The sequence below is a fragment of the Anas acuta genome, chromosome 29 (assembly GCF_963932015.1).
Source record: "Anas acuta chromosome 29, bAnaAcu1.1, whole genome shotgun sequence".
Taxonomy (NCBI): domain Eukaryota; kingdom Metazoa; phylum Chordata; class Aves; order Anseriformes; family Anatidae; genus Anas; species Anas acuta.
This window is the reverse complement of record NC_089007.1, coordinates 3,496,872-3,514,901: the sequence shown is the minus strand read 5'-3', so window position 1 is coordinate 3,514,901 and position 18,030 is coordinate 3,496,872. Positions and strand designations below refer to the sequence as shown.

The window sequence follows — 18,030 nt, the reverse complement described above, 5'->3', positions numbered from 1 at the left end:
TGTGCCACTGGGGCACATGAGTGAATTTCGAAGGCATGTGGAGTCCTGTCCTGCAAACACGGAGGCAGATGTTTAAGCCCTAGTCATGCGCACAGCACGGGCAATGCCAGCAGGAGAACAACATGCTGAAAATGAACAGAACTCTTAAACACGAAGAATAAAATACTGTAAACATTGCAGTTCCACACAGACTGAGAGGCCAGAAAATGCTACCACACCCTATTGACTTTGCTCTATTTTCCCAAGGATGCCAGGAAATAAAATAAACAGAATTTGTGGGAGTATTTTTCATGCTGGTTAAATCTTTGCTTTTGGCTGAATTTTGAATGGAAAGGTTCAAAGATTTCAAAAAGAAATCGCACCTGTAAAGAGCTAGAAATTCAGGACCGATTGCACCCTAATGTTAAACATGCAAATAATACAATTCCACAAAGCTGGGCAACGTTTTTCAGAAAATCTGCCTCTTTCATTGAAATGTTTTTCAGATCAAGATGGAAATGTATCAGCCACATCATCAGATGACTGGAGGCAGTGCACGGGCCACCTCTGGGTGGGATGGAGTTGTCTTCTGGAGATGCCAATATGTCTAGAAAGGCAGCCTAGAAAATCTGCCGTAGACTAAACACCTAATATTAAATGGTCAAAATTTGAGATGACACCCAAATATAGTGTCTCAGAGGAAAATCATCAGGACCTCTTTGTGATAGGTATCGAGTCAGCTCAAAAGATGGTCTCTGCCCAACAAGTGTGAACAGTCAAGGGCAACTGGATAAATTAGAGCCCTGAATGAGATGTCAGGCTTCATGAACATCACACCTGCACTTTGCCTTTGGGCAAAGAAATGAAATATTTTCATTCAGATGAAATATTTTTGTTCAGTTTTAGCCATTTTAGTTTCACTACCTTTCAATCAAGTTACTTCAGAGGAGCCTCCACTAAGCTCCACACTGATCTACTACATCTTGTACGTAGGGTAGGAGTACCAGGGTAGCTATTTATCTTTTTCACCCTTTTTTGTTTCATTTATTTGGCTTTGCAGAAAGGAACTTAAATGCTCTGTAAGCAGATAGCAGCTTTGCACTAGGGCTGCGCAATTCCTGCCAGAAATCACAGTTAGATAACTCTTCTAGCTGAGCAGATTCACACTGGCTCCAAGAGGTGTGTTTGAGTGCAATCACTGTTTAACAAGTTTCAAGAAGACAGCTGGCCGCCTGGCATGTCAAAACCATGAAGGCACTAAATTGATCTCTGGACTTCCATGCAACCAAGCCCAGATCCCCAGAGGGATAAAAAGGGCATCCTGCACCCCCTTCCATCAGAGAGCTGCACTCTCCCAGCTTGCTGCTTCGTGCCTGTGCCGGGCCGTGATCTCCTGCTGCGATGAACCGGCAGACGTACAGCATGAGAGCCGGCGGCGGAGGCAGATCTTACAGCGCTGCCTCAGCCGTCATTCCCAGTGGCAACAGGGCTGGCTTCAGTTCGATGTCTGTGGCACGATCTGGAGGAGGTGGAGGAGGTTTTGGAAGGCTCATTGGAGGAGGTGGCGGTGGCGGTGGGTTCGGCAGCAGGAGCCTCTACAACCTTGGTGGTACCAAGAGGATATCCATCGGGGTTGGAAGCAGCTACAGGACTGTTTTCGGGGGTGGAGCCGGTGGCGGCGGTGGACTTGGTGGCGGCGGAGCTGGCGGTGGTTTTGGACTTGGTCTCGGTGGTGGAGGTGGCGGATATAGCTTGGGCGGAGGTGCTGGCGGGCTTGGCTTTGGTGGGGGACAGGGAGGTGGTGGAGGGTTTGGCTTTGGTGGAGCAGGGGGCCTGGGAGGACTTGGTGGAGGGCTGGGTGGTGGCAGGAGTCCAGCGGGATTTGGTGGTGGCCCACCGGGAGTCGGTACCATCCAAGAAGTGACGGTCAACCAGAGTCTCCTGGCACCCCTGAACCTGGAGATCGACCCGAACATCCAGCAGGTGCGGAAAGATGAGAAGGAGCAAATCAAGACCCTCAACAACAAATTTGCTTCTTTCATTGACAAGGTGAGATTTCATCAAGCGCTGTGGAACCGTGCTAGGGAGCAAGACAGTCTTGTATCTACGAAAATATGGCTTCAGAAATCTTCAGTCTATTGCATATTTCCTATCTGCATGTTTTAATAAAGTAATCAAAAAAGAGCCTACTTCTGAACAGTTACAAGGCAGAAAGCTAGACCTTGAAAACTAGTAACAAAGATTCAGGTTTTGTGCCTGAGAAATAAATTATCTCATATTACAGTACGCCAGTTGCTTAGCCTAGCTGTCTCTGCAAGGAATCACAGCAGAGGTGCTGCTTCTTGTGTCCAGCTTTATTGTCTGAAAGTGAAGGTCCTTCTTATATAGACTCAACTTAAGTCCTTTCTCAGCTTTTCTTTGTCTAAATACCTTATATGTAGTACACATGAGCAATAGAAAAGGCAATTAAGTACCTGTCTTTTAACCTGTAGCACTCAATATTAGCATTAATGAAGGAAGATAAATATCACTTGCAAAGAAGGAAAAAACGAAGGATGTTAAAGAAAGCAAGTGATGAAAGAGCTGAACCCACATTTTCTAATGATTACTCATTGGCTTCCTGAATTAAATTGTCTCTAATTAGAATTGTCCACCAGTGGCAAATTTGCTTAGCTACTGGATGGGCAAACATAGCACTGGGTGATCTGGATGATACTCACAGCTGGATTTAACACTCCTGGTTTGGGATTCACTTGGTTTGTGCTATTTGTCAGTCCCAGTTACTGCCCCTTGGCCATCAGCACCCTCACAGGCTTCTTATGCTAACCCCCTTCTGCTTCCCAATGCTCAGGTCCGCTTCCTGGAGCAGCAGAACAAGGTGCTTGAGACCAAATGGACCCTCCTGCAGGACCAGGGTCAAAAAACCAGTGCAGGCAAAAACAACCTGGACCCACTCTTCGAGGCTTACATCAACAACCTGAAAAAGCAGCTGGCCAACCTGCTCAACGAGAGAGGACGCATGGATGGGGAGCTGAAGAACATGCAAGACCTTGTTGAGGATTTCAAGAACAAGTGAGTGCCTGTTCAGTGGCACATCCAGGCAGCCTGGGGTGAAATGGGATGCAAATGGTTCAGTTTAGCATTAGGCAGTAGGATTCGTCTCACTTAAACCTAGCTTTCTCAAGGACAAGCACCTAGCCTGAGATATTCATCAAACTTTCTATGAGAAAGGGAAAAAAAAGGATCTCCAGTCTGTGCTCTAGTCCGTAACAGGGCACCTGATGAATCTCCCTCTAATAAACAGCTCTCATGAGGGACCTCTCCCTGCAAAGCCCCTGCCTTCTGGCACAACAGGGGAAAAATGGTCCATCAATTTTTTCCAATCAGAAAATGCAGGCTCAGCCAGGACATGACAGCTTGTGATGAGACTTGCAAAGGAAAACCCTGTGCAACTGCTTTACTTAAAACGTCATACCCAGCCCAAATAATCTCGTAGTCCTCCCTGTACAAGTTCTCTGCTTATTGAGACATGATCCAGCACGTCTTTCCCTTTATCCCTCTAGATATGAAGAGGAAATCAACCGACGCACAGCAGCAGAGAATGAATTTGTGGTGCTGAAGAAGGTGGGTGAGACAGGAGTTTTAACGGATGCTGAGCATTGCGTAGGCTGGGAGAGCCCTAGAGGGTGGGAGATCTCATGGAGCTGCATCCTTGTCCTTTAAAAGCTGACAGTTGGGTTATGGTTTTGGGGGAAAGGAATGAAGGGGGTTGAAAGAGGATGGAAGTAAATTCTTGTCCTACAATGTACACGCTCACCTGGGCTGAACAGACCATGTAGAAATGAAGATGCTTGGCAGTGCCAGGAATCCCAGGTCCCAAGGAATCCCAGGTCCCAAGCCCATTTCTGGGCTTGGTCAGTCCTTGGCTGAGCTAAAAAAGAGCTACCAGGTGCTGCAGACAGGCCCATTGTTGTTCTTTTCCAGGATGTGGATGCTGCTTACATGAATAAGGTGGAGCTGGAGGCCAAGGTGGATGCGCTGACCGATGAACTCAACTTCCTTCGAGCCCTCTATGATGCGGTACAGACACCCCCTCCCCTGATTTCCGTCCTGCTGCCACCCCGGGCGTGTGAAGAGGTAAGTACAGCTGGCACTGAACCCTGTGTGCTTCCCCACAGGAACTGGCTCAGCTCAGCGCGCAAGTGTCTGACACTGCTGTCATTCTGTCAATGGACAACAACCGGGACCTGGACCTCAGCAGCATCATAGCTGAAGTCAAATCTCAGTACGAAGACATTGCCAACAGGAGCCGGGCTGAGGCAGAGGCTTGGTACCAAACCAAGGTGAGCAGACCCCTGGATGCCGTGGATGTATTTCTGGGAAAAGTCACTGCTGTCCCTGTGTGAGGCTGTTTAAGCCACATCTTGCCTGCTTGGAGAGCTCAGACTGTTGACTCTTCCTCCTGAACCTCAGTACGAAGAGCTGCAGGCCACAGCTGGGAAGCATGGGGATGACCTGCGCAACACCAAGGGGGAAATCTCTGAGCTCAACCGGCTGATCCAGAGGATCCGGGCAGAGATAGAGAACACGAGGAATCAGGTAGGAATGGCACAAGATGCCCACAGAGCACTGCTCTGTGGTCCCTTAGCAGCTCTCTGCTGTCTGCCAACATGCTGCTGATTGGAGAGACATCAGCAGCCGCAGAGCATGATGTACCAGAAAGGGTACTGCACCACACCATGCACAAAATCATTCTTGTAGACTGGCATTTCAACTCCAGCAATGCTAGCTATGGTAGAATGACCCCAGTCTGAACTGTTGCTCATAAACACCCTGGCCAGAACAGTTTTATTCCATGCCTGAGTCTTACCCAAAGAGACAAGCAGCAGTCAGGAGTTCCAATCCCTCCCCTTGCAGTGTGCCACGCTGCAAACGGCCATCGGAGACTCCGAGGAGCGTGGGGAGCTGGCCCTCAAGGATGCCAAGGCAAAGATGACAGAGCTGGAAGATGCCCTACAGAAAGCCAAAGCTGACATGGCCCGGCAGCTGCGCGAGTACCAGGAGCTGATGAACGTCAAGCTGGCCCTGGACATCGAGATCGCGACCTACAGGAAGCTGCTGGAGGGCGAGGAGAGCAGGTGGGAACAAAATCCCTGCAGAAGGAATAGTGAACATCACTGTTCCCCTGCCAGCGGGTTGGTTCCCCCACCTGCCTCTGTACTTTGTCTCTGACCTCCCCTTTGTCTGCCCTCCAACAGGCTGAGTGGCGAGGGACTCAACCCCATCAGCTACTGTAAGTATCACTGTGCTCATTGTGCCTTGGGCCCACTGGGAGCAGAGCCTTTGAGTAACCCTGGGAAAAGGGAGGTTTTACCCAATTGCTCCATGTAAGACATTCAGAGCCTACCAGAACCAGTAGTGGGTGGGGGCAGAAGTTGGGTTCAAGTCCCATGGGTCCAAGTCCCGATGATGGTGCTTTCTGGAACTGGGGGGTTGCCAGAGCAGAGGTTCAACCCTCTGGTTGTATCTTCCTGCAGCGGTGATCAGCTCCAGCTCTGGACCAGCTGGTGGAGGTGGCCTGGGAGGAGGATTTGGTGGACTGAGCCTAAGCGGAGGAGGCGGCGGAAGCGGTTTTGGCCTTGGAGGAGGTGGTGGAAGCGGTTTTGGCCTTGGAGGAGGTGGTGGAAGCGGTTTTGGCCTTGGAGGAGGTGGTGGAAGCGGTTTTGGTCTTGGAGGAGGCGGTGGAAGCGGTTTTGGCCTTGGAGGAGGCAGTGGAAGCGGTTTTGGTCTTGGAGGAGGCGGTGGCCGTGGAGGCTACAGCTTTGGAAATGGAGGAGGACTTGGACTCGGCGGTGGTGGTAGTCTTGGAGGAGGATTTGGAGGAGGCAGCAGTCTCAGCATCCCTAGCAGTCTTGGCTACGGAGGAGGTGGCAGCGGCGGCAGCAGCGGGCTGAGCACCGGAGGGGGGAATTTCAGCTCTGGAAGTGCAAAAGGCTCCAACCCAGGTGTGAAAATCGTCTCCAAAACCTCCTCCAGCAAAAAGAGCATAAAAAGCCAAAGCCTGAAGAATGCTACACAGCCTGAGTAAAACCGGCGCCAGACCCTCCCCGAAACCATCGCTTCTGCCTTGCTCCCGCATCGCCCCCGCACACCACCACCCCTCCACCTGCTCTGCCCCGGCTCCTTGCACCATAGTTCTTAAGCATTTGGGTCCCACCTCAAGAAAAACAGCGGAGCACGAGCTAACCAGATCTCTCAAAATACCTGAAACAGGTTTAAAAGGCAAACACAACTCTAAGTGATTTTCTGAATTGGGAATTGTCCTTTGGGGGACTGGTTTGTTTTTTAATGAGTCTGAGCAGTTTGTAATTGCAGCTACCTGACAGCCATCAGCCAACACAGATCAAAAAGTGGTGCAGATGCAATAACTGGGTTTTTTAGCTTGGTTTTGCATTCACGGTTCTGGCCTGCAGAAGACCAGGGACAGGCTGGGACCTTGGCTTCAATCCAGCCTGCTTTGCCCTCCCTGCTGGGACGAACCAAACTCACCCCTTCAAGTTAAGCAACTTGTTTTCATACACACGTGAGGGATTTTTTTTCTGCTATGTAGAAATACTCAGGAGGTTGCTGAAAGATCCCAGGCAGTGATTTGCAAGCTCGTTGCCCCTCTTAAAATATCCCTTACTATGGGAGCACAGAGCCTATTAGGAGTGATTTCTGAGTCACTGCAAAACCAGCCTGAAGGGCCATGTCCATGCTGTTCCTTGGGGTATTTCGGCTGTTCACCGTGTGTGGGTTTCTCTGCCAAAAGAGATGCATTTGGGGAACCAAAAAGTGAAGTCAGGTCTCAGCCCAGCACATGGGAAACATGGCAAGCGGGAGCAGGCACCCAAAGGGACACCAGTGCCCCCCTTCTGATAGAATTTGCCCCTTTAGCACTCCACTCTGCCTTTTTTTATTTTTGTGAAAATACCATTAAAAAAGAAAATTGCAGCTTTTTATACTTCAGTGATAGCGAAATTATGCTGTTTTCCTTTTCCTCTCTTTCGGGAACGTGTCCAATAAAACTGGATTGTAATTTATTTGTTCCTACATGTTTTTGCTCTAAAGCACAACCAGCAGCATGAAATACTCCCAATGTTCAGTGAAGTGAACGGGAGGAGGCTTTCGTTTCACTTTTGGGGAAAAAGTTTCAAAATTCTGATTAAAATAAATGCTGAAAAGCTTGAAATGAGGTGCATGCTGTCACAAAACAAACTGAAGAATGTGGAAAAAGAGGAGGAGGGGGGTGGTTTATCCATCAAGTAACAAAAAAAATTAGTCACCATTCATTTCTTAGCCCATTGCTGTGGTTAATCCAAAAGCCTTTCTTCTTGCCAGGGAGGTTTTTGCATGGCTCTACTAGCTCAGACAGAAAAAAAAAAAAAAAGAATTCAATTTTTGCTTTCTCAAAAGACATAGCAAAACCTAGCATCTGGGGGAGGATTTTATCAGGACAATCTAGACTGAGGATGGGTTTCGGTGAGCTGGAACTGAGCAACTTACCACATGATGCAGGTGTTTTGGTCACTGTAAAAGGAGAAAAAAAAAGAAAAGGGGAAAAAAAAAAGAAAACCTCAGACAAACACTCATACCTTATTGCATTTCAAAGAGTCAGACGCTTTGCTCTCCCCTGACCTCTCAACATCCCAGCTTTTCATAACCCTGCACAGCAAATGGGCAGGAGCGAGTGAGCACACACCAGCCCCGCGGGTTTGCAGCAGACGCTCACAAGCGCCTCAGCAAAACCTTGCTGAAACCCAGATGCGCCCAAACACAGAAGCACCCAGTCTCCCTTCACTCAGAAAATCAAGGGAGCCACAGTAAAAGAGACCAAAGTCTGGGGACAAAACCCCTCAGCCCCTGCTGCTACAGAGGATGCTAATTTTTGGACAGATTGGTCAGAAATTAGCAAAGGTTAAAAATAAACTGTGAGTCATCTTGATTTCTGTACTTGCCTGTGCTAATGCTGACTTACACAGCACAGCATGAATCAATGCAGCTAAAGACAACCTAACCTTAACTAACCCTACCAGTTCTGAATGTCTTTCTTCCCAGTTTGGGGTGAAAAAAAAAAAAGCAAATAACAGCCCAAAAGAGAGGCGGTGATACTGAAAGGCAGCCAAGCTCCTACAAACATCTCAAACCTCTCGGCTGGCCCCGTTCCCCTCCCCAGGACATGATTCCTCCAGCGGTGCCCTCCCCCAGCAGGCAACCCCTGCACAGATCCTGCCTCCCAAACTGGCACCCGCTCTGCGAGCAGCCTTCCCTTCCGAGGGGGCAAATCTGAGGAGGACAGTGCATGCGAGTGACAAAACCACGCAAGGGAATTTTGTGGGACTGAGAGATACTGCAAGAATTTTCCGTGTTTTTTTTTTTTTTTTTTTTTTTTGTGCCTAAACCATCATTTGCTTTGCCCTTTGTAATATTCCACTTAATTACCGTTGTCTGCAGCAACAGGCTTTCCTAGAAGAGCTGGGGAGGTAATGACTGCCTTAAACATGAATCCTTTCTCTTTTCTTTAATTAAAGCATTTGCAGCCTGTGCTCTGGTTCCCAGGTGTGACTTTGCATAGCTCTTTGGAAGTCAAAGGCAGGCTCCCGGCCGCTGCTGCCTGGCCCCCTTCCACCGGATCCAGCTCACATGTGCCAACTCCCATCTGCAAGCTTAGGAAACCAAATCTCCATACATCTGCCATGTTTCCAACACAATTTATTTAGTTTCAATACCAGTATAAGCCTGGTAACATTCCTGGGATTGCTGCTGACCCAAACCAGCAGCAGTTACTGGGGTTACCTGCATCACCCATGAAATCAGGGTTCAGGGCTGGCTGCAGCAGTTTCAGGACACGCGCGTGTGGGTGCAGCTTTCCTGGGAATTTTGGCATTTCCAGCACATTGCGCAGCACCCGGCGGGTTCCCGGTCTCCACTCCCGAGGCGAGAGCACCCCCTTGCTACCGCCCGGCTTGCTCCCGTGCAGCACGCCCGGTGATCGGCTCCCCGATAGCTCGCCTGAACGCGCTTCGGGTGCTCGTGACTCACACTATTGGCAATAGGCGGTGACAGGAGCGCTTGCAGGAGATGATAGTTGTGAGCGCCGGCTTTTATGATTGCAATAAGGAAAACAAAAAAAAATCCCTTCTGCTCAGGTTCTTTCAAGTTCCCAGACAGAGAAAACGGCAGTTGGAAGCACATCAACAGAAACAAGCTATGAGATGCTGCAGATACCCTTAAGCAACTCATTTTGGATTAAGTTCCCGTACTTATTGCTCACGTAGCCAATTTCAAAAAATCTTTTTGATTCAGTTTTATCTCTCCACTGTGCACTGAGACACAACCCGGCGGAGGTCGGTGGCCCTCGCAGCACAAGGATGTGGCTGGGCTGAGTTCGCTTTGCAGACTTGCTTTGGGTGGGAAGGAGGGGACTTCTCTTGTAACCCACGTTTTGTGGGCACGAGGGAAGAGGTCTTGGCTTTCCTGCCTTTGTACCATCCCAAAACACAACCCAGCCCCATCGCAGCTCCTGGGTTCACCTGAGAGCTCAAGATCAAGGGGCCAAAGATGTTTTAGAAAATCATCCGACTGCATGATCTCAGCAGAGTGAAGGAGGGGTGGGAGGAAGCTGTAAGGAAAGTGGGCGAATTCCCCTGGAGAGAATATCTCAAGGAGCCAGCAGTGACGTGGAAACTGCTGGTTAGAGGGTAAATATGGGGGGGCAGTGATAAAAATACCACTTCACAGAGAGCTTTTGAACCCTCAGCCTGACGAGAAGACTCAAAACAAATGCAACCCTTTCAATCATCTCTTTAATATCTATTTTAGAAGTGCCAGAGTACTATTTAACGCAGTTTTACATTATTTTGGAAGGGCGATTCCCTTGCTGTCTTTGAAAGCCACGATAACTAATTTCTCAGTTCCTCCTGCAAAGAGGAGAGGCGACTTTTTGGTAAGATCCCAGAAAATACTACCAGGAGACAACTTCCACCCAGCTCCTCTCCACCAGCCTGCAATCCTTTAGAGCCTTTTTCCAGAAGAAATCAAAGTAGCAGTGCTGAGAAGTAAAATCACCTCCAGCCTCAGCTTTCCCAAGCCAACCACAGGGCATGCACACTGCAACAAGGCAGTCTTGGAAAGATCAGCCCCTGTCTGTGCTGCCCTGCTTGTCGTGTGAAGTGTGGAACCCTAAACTTCACCTTGCAAAGGCTTCAGCTCAAGGAAGCTCGCTGCAACGGGTGAGCCCTGGCTGGCATAAGGAAAACTGGCTCCCAGGGTCTCGGGAGAATCGTGTTACGTCCTGCTCGTGAGCGCAGACCTCAGCGAGTCGTCCCATTCAATTCTCATTTCATGACTCAGAGCACCAGGCTTTGGGGGTGGGGGGAGCTCCCTCACTCCGTTACTTTCTTGCCTGCAAACAATGCATTTTTCAGCGCCTCGCCGTAGCCTAGGTGTGTTTGACAAGGCAAGTTGCTGCAAGGCACGTCAAGTTCTGAATTCCCGTGCCAAGTTTTCCAAGCAGATAAAAGAGGACGCTCCCGAGCTCTCCCATCACAGGGGTTTCTGTCTCCGTTGCCCTCTGCTCCTTTCCTGCTGCTCAGCTTTTATTCACCAGCTTTTTTTTTTCCCCTCCTGCTCTTTGCATTTCCAATTGAACAAGCCACCATGAGTCGGATCTCTTACAGATCATCAACTGGAGGGGGCATGAGGGGCTTTAGCTCAGGGTCTGCTATCGTAGGAGGTGGCAGTGGTACCAGAAGCAGTTTTAGCTCCGTCTCTGTCTCCAGAGTTGGAGGAGGAAGAGCTGGAGGTGGAGGAGGCTTCGGAGCTGGTGGTGGCTTCGGCAGCAGAAGTCTCTATAACTTGGGTGGAAGTAAAAGAATTTCCTACAGCTCGGTCGGCGGAGGTCTACGGAGCGGAGCCGGTGGCGGATACGGCTTTGGTGGAGGAGCTGGCTTTGGTCTTGGCTATGGTGGTGGAGCAGGCGCTGGTTTTGGCTTAGGAGGAGCTGGTGGTGGTGGCGGCTATGGGATGGGTGGTGGATTTGGGCTGGGAGGTCCTGGATTTGGTGGTCGAGGTGGCCCCGGGTTCCCTGTTTGCCCACCCGGTGGCATCCACGAAGTGACCGTCAACCAGAGCCTCCTGGCACCCCTCAAGCTGGATATTGACCCAGAAATCCAGAAGGTGCGAACACACGAGCGGGAGCAGATCAAGACCCTCAACAACAAATTTGCCTCCTTCATCGACAAGGTGAGAGTTCGGTCTTAAACACCAGCCCGTGCATATTCTCAGTTGCCTCGGGAAAGAAGAACAGGAAGAAACTTCCTTTGGATTTGGGGGCTTGCCTGAACTAATCCCAGCCGACAAACAGCACAGGTTTGGCAGAAAACTAAGAATTGTTTTATGCTCTTTGCAAGGATGAGTTTTTCAGCACCTCATTTTGCTAAATTGGAAATCCTCCCTTCCCCATAAAAAATTGCCTGGGCACTGGATGGATCTTGCACTGGTTGTAAAATTGCAAAGCTCCACACCTCTCAATGGGATACTACCAGTTTAAACCAGTAAGGTGGGCTGAGCATCCAGTGGGGGGAGAAACAGCTAAAGTTGCAATTACAGGCGCTTGGCCTGCTTAATGGCTCTTGAAAATTCTCCCCAAGCATCTCAGCTGCTTGTGCTACTTTGGAGAACCTGGTGCCCTAAAATCCTGCGGGAAGATCTTAATTTCTGTCTCTTTGTTGCCTCTTTCCATGTTGAACGATCCCTCCTTTCCCTGGCAGGGGGTTTTGTGTGCTGTTCGGACAGGTTTCAGCGCATGCCTGTTTTTGTTTTCTCAGGTGCGATTTTTGGAGCAGCAGAACAAAGTGCTGGAGACCAAATGGAGCCTCCTGCAAGAGCAGGGCCACACGGTCACCAGGAAGTCCCTGGAGCCCCTTTTCGAAGCCTACATCAACAACCTCAGGCGGCAGCTAGACAGTCTTATGGGAGAGAGGGGACGGTTGGACTCTGAGCTGAGGAACATGCAGGACATGGTGGAAGACTTTAAGAACAAGTAAGAGATTGCGCTCTGTAGATTAACAGATGTGAAAATCAGGGCAGGCAGTTCGTGCTCTCTGGCACATGCCTTGCATTTGCACTGGGTTCCTCTTCCCAGCAAAATGAACATACAAAACCTAAATTTGGTCGCAGTTACCTCTAGCTATGTCGGTTGCATGCAGGCTCAGCATTTAGCACAGGATTCATGCACCCATGGAAGCAGCTCCATATGGAGCTCCTGGTCAGATCCCTCGGGCGCCCCAAAACAATACCTGAAAATAGCAAAATGCGTAGCTCATGAGTATGAATGACATGCAAAAGGAGATGAAACATAGCCATAAACAGCCAGCTCCAAAAATCCCCAATTTTCTCTTTTTGCAAAGGAAGTTCCTAGCTTCCAGAGGGGCCCAGGCAACCCGCATGTGCTCGGCCTCGCTCACCTCTGATCACGTGGAAGATGCTCAGCTCTATTTTTTTGCCCATTGCCTCAGCTCCCCCTCAAGTAAACCAGAGAAAAGAATTTTCCTGGGGTGGCAATTAGTCCCAGATTATCCTGAGATAAGGCATCCAGCAGAGGCGGGATGAATCATTTTAAGGGCATGCCAGCCGGTGTCTGCTGACTATGAGGGACATTTAGGTGCTTTTTTTAGGTGAAGAAGTTCAATTTTCTTTGGCTGGAGTTTGGAGAGAACAATATCTTCCTTATGCAACCAGATAGCCAAGTGCAAACTCGAGAAAAACACCCTGGAGGATTGAGATATGTTTATGCTAGAGAGCAAAGCATGTGAATAGATTTTTGGGGTGGGGGGTATGTATCAGCATTTAGAGCTGACAGGACGGGCTGACATGAATTAGCTTCTGGTATGTTGTCCTTGGGTACATTTCAGGTCTCGGTATGCATTATAGGCTTTTAGAAACCCTGATCAGTCCAAAAATGACAAATGATATTGTCTGGATTTTGGAGCTACTACCTGGGCAAGAGAATGCGTTTTGTTTCAAGTCTGGAGCTAGCTCCCAGTCCACAGGCTCATTTTCACTTCATCTCCTGTCCACCCCGAGATCCAGCTGCAGGGATATCTCTGCCAGTGGGAGTTAAAGGACTGGCACAAACCTGCCTTTCAAATCCAGATCTTTGCTGCAACAGCCTCCACGCTCCGTCTACTTTCTAGCTAAGCCCTGCCCTGATTATCTGATGAGAGGATGTTGCTCAGAGCCATAAAAAGTTCCCCAGAAACATAATCTGAGGCTTACTTAATGATCCGCTCTTGCACAACCATGGTTAAAGAATCACAGAAGGTTTTTTTTTTTTTTTTAATTAAATGCTGCGGCAGGTTATTCGGAGCCATTAGCATTATTAAAATATCAAATATCAAACTATTACATTATTAGCTATTGCAGTCCAGGCTGAAAGCTTTTGCATAACTTTGCTTTGGTCAAAGGTCACCACGAATACTTGCTGCTGCTTCTTACTGCAAAGGGCTCTGATCCTGCTCACATCTATGCATGAGCTTGACTTTAAGGGCAGTGATTGGATTCTTTTAATTTTAGCTGGGACTACTCACACCATGGAGTCCCTGCAGGTTCAGAGTAAGTGATCATTTGCTCTGCATCTGCTCTGGACTGTAAACAGCTGGGAACAAGGAATACATCTCTGAGCCAGAATTAATGATTTGGGACCGGAGTGGTCCCACCTCTGCTTCTCTGCCTCAGCCCTTCATTTCCACCCAAACTCTCTCCCTTTTTTATCCTTACAGATATGAAGATGAGATTAACCGCCGCACCAGTGCAGAGAACGAGTTCGTGGTTCTCAAGAAGGTGAGTGAAGTGGGAGCCAGGGGGAGGGCAATGAAAGGAGCTCAGCACACAGAGCCAAAGCAAAGCTGACAGGAGCTGGGGTCCTCAAACCCCAGCACTCTTCTCATCCTAAGCCAAAACATAGCATTCTACCAGCTACTAGGAAGAAAATTAACTCTGTTCTAACTGAAACCAGGACACCCTACAAATGGGCACAACCGGCTCCATGCCAAGGGTGCAGCAGCTCTGGGCACAGTCGGAGGAGCCGTCTGCTTTCTGCAGGTAGCTCCTCCGGCTGCGGTGCCAAACCGTCCGGCTGCCTGCTGTGCAGTCCCACTCCAACTCCAGTCACATCCCCATGAGTCTGAGCTTTGCTTTCTGCCCAAAACCTCGTTCTGGCTCACAACCAGTGCCTGGCATTATGTTAGAAAATGCCTTGATCATAGCAATATAAAAACAAGCCTAAAGATTAACGAACCTGGAAGCAGAGAGAGGGTCCTCCTGGTGTCCTCTTGTTTTGTGGTTTCACCCAGAAGTCTTTGGTTTTCTTTTCTTTAGGATGTGGATGGTGCTTACATGAACAAGGTTGAGCTGCAGGCCAAAGCAGATGCGCTGGCAGATGAGATTAACTTCCTGAGAGCTCTCTACGAAGCGGTAAGTGGTCAGCCCTCCCTACGATAACATCCTCCACAGCTCCATGCTGTACAGTTTCCCGTGTCCTGGAGCTCCGTCCGTCACGCTCGGTGCTGTACAGCAGTAAAAGAGAAAGCAGTCACCACCTTTTTGAAATTATAATGTAGCCATAAGATAGAAATGATAGATAAGGACAGGCAGAGTACAGAGAAATGCAAGAAAATGGCTTGGCAGAGAGGGCTCCGAAGCCATCTCTCATCAGCATGGTTTCTACCCCTGAGACCAGACAACTCATTTTTTTTTGCATCTTCCACAGGAGCTGTCCCAGATGCAGCAGCAAGTGTCCGACACCTCCGTGGTGCTGTCCATGGACAACAACCGCAGGCTGGACCTGGACAGCATCATCGCAGAGGTCAAGGCGCAGTACGAGGACATCGCCAACCGGAGCCGGGCAGAGGCTGAGGCTTGGTACCAAAACAAGGTGTGTAACAGACTGATCTCTGTGCATGTTGCAATGGACTCTTGGGCTGATCTGCTATTCCATGGGCAGGATGCTCAGGGGGCTGTAGTCCCCCTAGACCTGCACCTCGTGCCCTGAAGGCCCCTCACCCTTCCCAGTCCCACTCAGCCTCCCCACGGCTCCTAACCAGTGCTCTCCTCCTTTCTGCATCTCAGTACGAGGAGCTCCAGGTCTCCGCCGGGCGACACGGTGACGACCTGCGTAACACCAAGATAGAAATTTCAGAGATCAACCGGATGGTCCAGAGGCTGCGGAACGAGATTGAGAGCGTGAAGAAGCAGGTATGGTGGGGATGCTCCTGCATGGTGGACGGCAGACTCCAGGCATGGAAGGAGCCAGCTCCTGGCTTTGGAGCAGGGCTGGAAGGCAACGGGTCCCCCCTGCACTGAAGAGGGCATGGCCGTCTCTGTCTCCCTACTGGAGAAGGTCCCTTAATGTGAGGATGTGCTATGATAGCTCCTTTCTTGCTGGGGAAGCAAGTTGTGAGCTTTCAGGTCACCCCAGCAAAGCAAAGAGCTGCAGACGTTTCTTCTTTTTGTGGGAAACTGGACTATGGCTGCAGCTCCCCGCTCAGCTACCCTGTGACACCTTTCTGACAGCCCCTGAGGACTTCTCAGTGCCATGCTGGGAGCCACCAGCCAGCATCCACAACACCACAGCAATACTCAGCTTTGGGTAGCTATTAAACAGCCATTGGCTTCCCTTTCTTTTAGTGTGCCAGCCTCCAAGCAGCCATCGCCGAAGCGGAGGAGCGCGGGGAGATGGCCCTCAAGGACGCCAAAGCCAAGCTGGCCGAGCTGGAGGATGCTCTGCAGAAAGCCAAGGCAGACCTGGCCCGGCAGCTGCGCGAGTACCAGGAGCTGATGAACGTCAAGCTGGCCCTGGACATCGAGATCGCGACCTACAGGAAGCTGCTGGAGGGCGAGGAGAGCAGGTGAGGACAAGCACGGGGTCCTGCTGCGCGCTGCTCTTCAGAGTCGAGCGCGTTTCTTTGGGTCCAAAGACAGAGCTCGCCCCAAAGGCCCGAAGCATCAAGAGACTTAAAAAGAGGGTAGAGAGAGGGGATATTTTAAAATGTGAGGTTTCCAGGAAAAGCTGGGTTCCTCCAGCTCTTGGCACCCAATGCACTAAGAAAAGTGGGCAGTCACCTTTCACCTGTGATGCAGCCATACCCCACCAGAGGACAGTCCCTGCTGAAGGCCACAAAGTCTGATGAGCTGGTCCCCGTGGCCAGCGCTGTATCTTGCCTGTGCTTTCTCACTTACGTCCCCCTTCCCCAACAGGCTTGCCGGAGAGGGAGTCGGAGCCGTGAGCGTCTGTGAGTACCTTCCCCCCCTTCCAGCCCTGGTCACTCATTCCCCCGCCATGGGGGCGATGGGCCAGGTACCCCCGCCTTGGGGACCTGCGGGTCCCTAAGGTGGGCACGCACCGTGTTCCCCTGCAGCCGTGGTGAGCAGCTCCAGCGGGATGGGCTACGGCGGCGGCGGCGGCAGCTGCCTGGGCATGGGCGGAGGTCTCGGCATGGGCGGAGGTCTCGGCATGGGAGGAGGTCTTGGCATGGGAGGAGGTCTCAGCATGGGCGGCGGAGGCGGCAGCTACAGCATGAGCAGCAGCGGCGGCGGCGGAGGCTTCGGAGGTGGAAGCGGAGGCTTCGGCGGGGGGCTCAGCTACGGCGGAGGCAGCAGCTTCAGCTCCAGCAGCAGCCGAGGCGTCAGCTCCAGCACGGGAGGCAGCGTGAGGATCGTTTCCAAGACCACCACCAGCAAAAAGACCATCAGATAAGGATGGTGAGCCTGGCGTTCCCCGTGCGGACGACGGTGTGTTTCCTGCCTTCCGAAAGCAAGTGCTGCCCTCCAAATCAATGGTGTAAATAGCTGAGCTGCACCCTCTCCTCCCTCCGGCCTCATCCACTGGGGCAGTGGCAGGAGGCTAGGACCCCACTGCCAGAATATGAAGCACTTTTGGCTAAAGCATAGGTTGTAACAGGTCACCAACAGGGCTTTGGAGAGCCGTCACAGTCCCCAGCGGTGGCCCTCTTCCAGCACAGTCCTCAATCCTCTCTTGTTCTCCCCACGGAGTCACAAATTTAAAGCAAAGTGGAAGCACTTTGCTGAAAGGGGAAAGCCACGCTTGGCCACACGCATTCGTTTCATTCACCCTAAGATGATGGGGACAGCCTTGTGAAACCGCAGTCCTGGGTCTTCAGCAAGGAAAAGAGCTCCAAGACGCTCTAAAAGCCTCTGCCCACAACACGTGTTACAACCTCCAAATGTTTCACCTGCAACTAAAGATTTTTCCAGCCCCTTCTGTTTTCTCAGGCACCTGTGGGAAAGGTTACTGCTTTCTGTGTGTATGAATTGCCACACTGATTTCTAATCCCTTGTCCCCATGGCTATAGCCTCTTTGTTTCCTACCATACTGTATTGTCCAATAAAGAGCATCTCTCATTTTTAAATTTTGCTGCTTCATTCTATTCTCTGCTGGGAACTGGGTATTGATGCGTGCTGTGCCCCAGCTGCAGCAAGGACTCTCTGTAGGCACTTCATGAGAAAGGACCTTGAGGAGACCGAGCTCAGGTTTAGGACTCAGACTCCCACATGGCTCTGGGGAGGATGGAGAGGAGGGTGGGATGGATGGTCAGCCTGGACACAGGTTCACACCACAAACAGGGGCAAACCTCCAACATATTGGCAAGGACATGGCAAGAACAGCATCAAACAGGGGTGAGGGGTGGGAAGACATCACCACAACTGCAAGGGGAGGGAGGGCAGCACTAGCAAAGAGGGGCAGACACAGGGTGAAGCGCCCAATATCCCACCACCTGCAATCCTTGGGCATCAAGGTTTCCCTTGCACCCATGAGCATCTTGCTAAATGTTCCTTTGGAAGAGCTGTTTCGGGGCCTCAGATTTGTTTTTGACTGAACCTGAGGTCTTCCAAGCTGCCTGTAGCACCCAGCGGCCCAACTCCCAGCCACCCCCCAGGAGCTGTCTGAGACCTGCTGGGACGAGGGTTTCAGCCAGGCGCCCGTGCTGTCCC

At 50.6% G+C, this 18,030-nt stretch overlaps 1 protein-coding gene, 1 long non-coding RNA gene and 1 pseudogene across 2 annotated transcripts in view; 2 read left to right on the top strand and 1 right to left on the bottom strand.

Moving 5' to 3' along the window:
* The window catches only part of LOC137845954 (uncharacterized), a 44,674-nt gene that overhangs the window by 7,750 nt on the left and 18,894 nt on the right, over positions 1-18,030 (bottom strand). The window contains exons 4-5 of the long non-coding RNA XR_011090334.1: positions 14,318-14,585; positions 12,203-12,317 (exon numbers count right to left, since the gene is read on the bottom strand). This is a non-coding gene — a long non-coding RNA (uncharacterized lncRNA). The remainder of the gene's footprint in view (positions 1-12,202; positions 12,318-14,317; positions 14,586-18,030) is intronic.
* On the top strand, positions 13-8,091 carry LOC137845952 (keratin, type II cytoskeletal 5-like; annotated as a pseudogene).
* LOC137845937 (keratin, type II cytoskeletal 5-like) lies at positions 10,575-17,447 on the top strand. The gene is made up of 9 exons (XM_068663485.1): positions 10,575-11,262; positions 11,847-12,061; positions 13,800-13,860; positions 14,398-14,493; positions 14,789-14,953; positions 15,148-15,273; positions 15,706-15,926; positions 16,276-16,310; positions 16,437-17,447. Exons 1-9 carry the CDS (start codon positions 10,678-10,680, stop codon positions 16,772-16,774), a joined length of 1,842 nt encoding a protein of 613 aa, XP_068519586.1. The 5' UTR covers positions 10,575-10,677; the 3' UTR covers positions 16,775-17,447.

Excerpts from the sequence above, each read along its gene's own strand:
- LOC137845937 (XM_068663485.1), top strand. The coding sequence starts at position 10,678 with ATGAGTCGGATCTCTTACAGATCATCAACTGGAGGGGGCATGAGGGGC. Across the intron at positions 11,263-11,846 it reads TTGCCTCCTTCATCGACAAG|GTGCGATTTTTGGAGCAGCA; the intron begins GTGAGAGTTCGG and ends TTGTTTTCTCAG. Across the intron at positions 12,062-13,799 it reads GTGGAAGACTTTAAGAACAA|ATATGAAGATGAGATTAACC; the intron begins GTAAGAGATTGC and ends TTATCCTTACAG.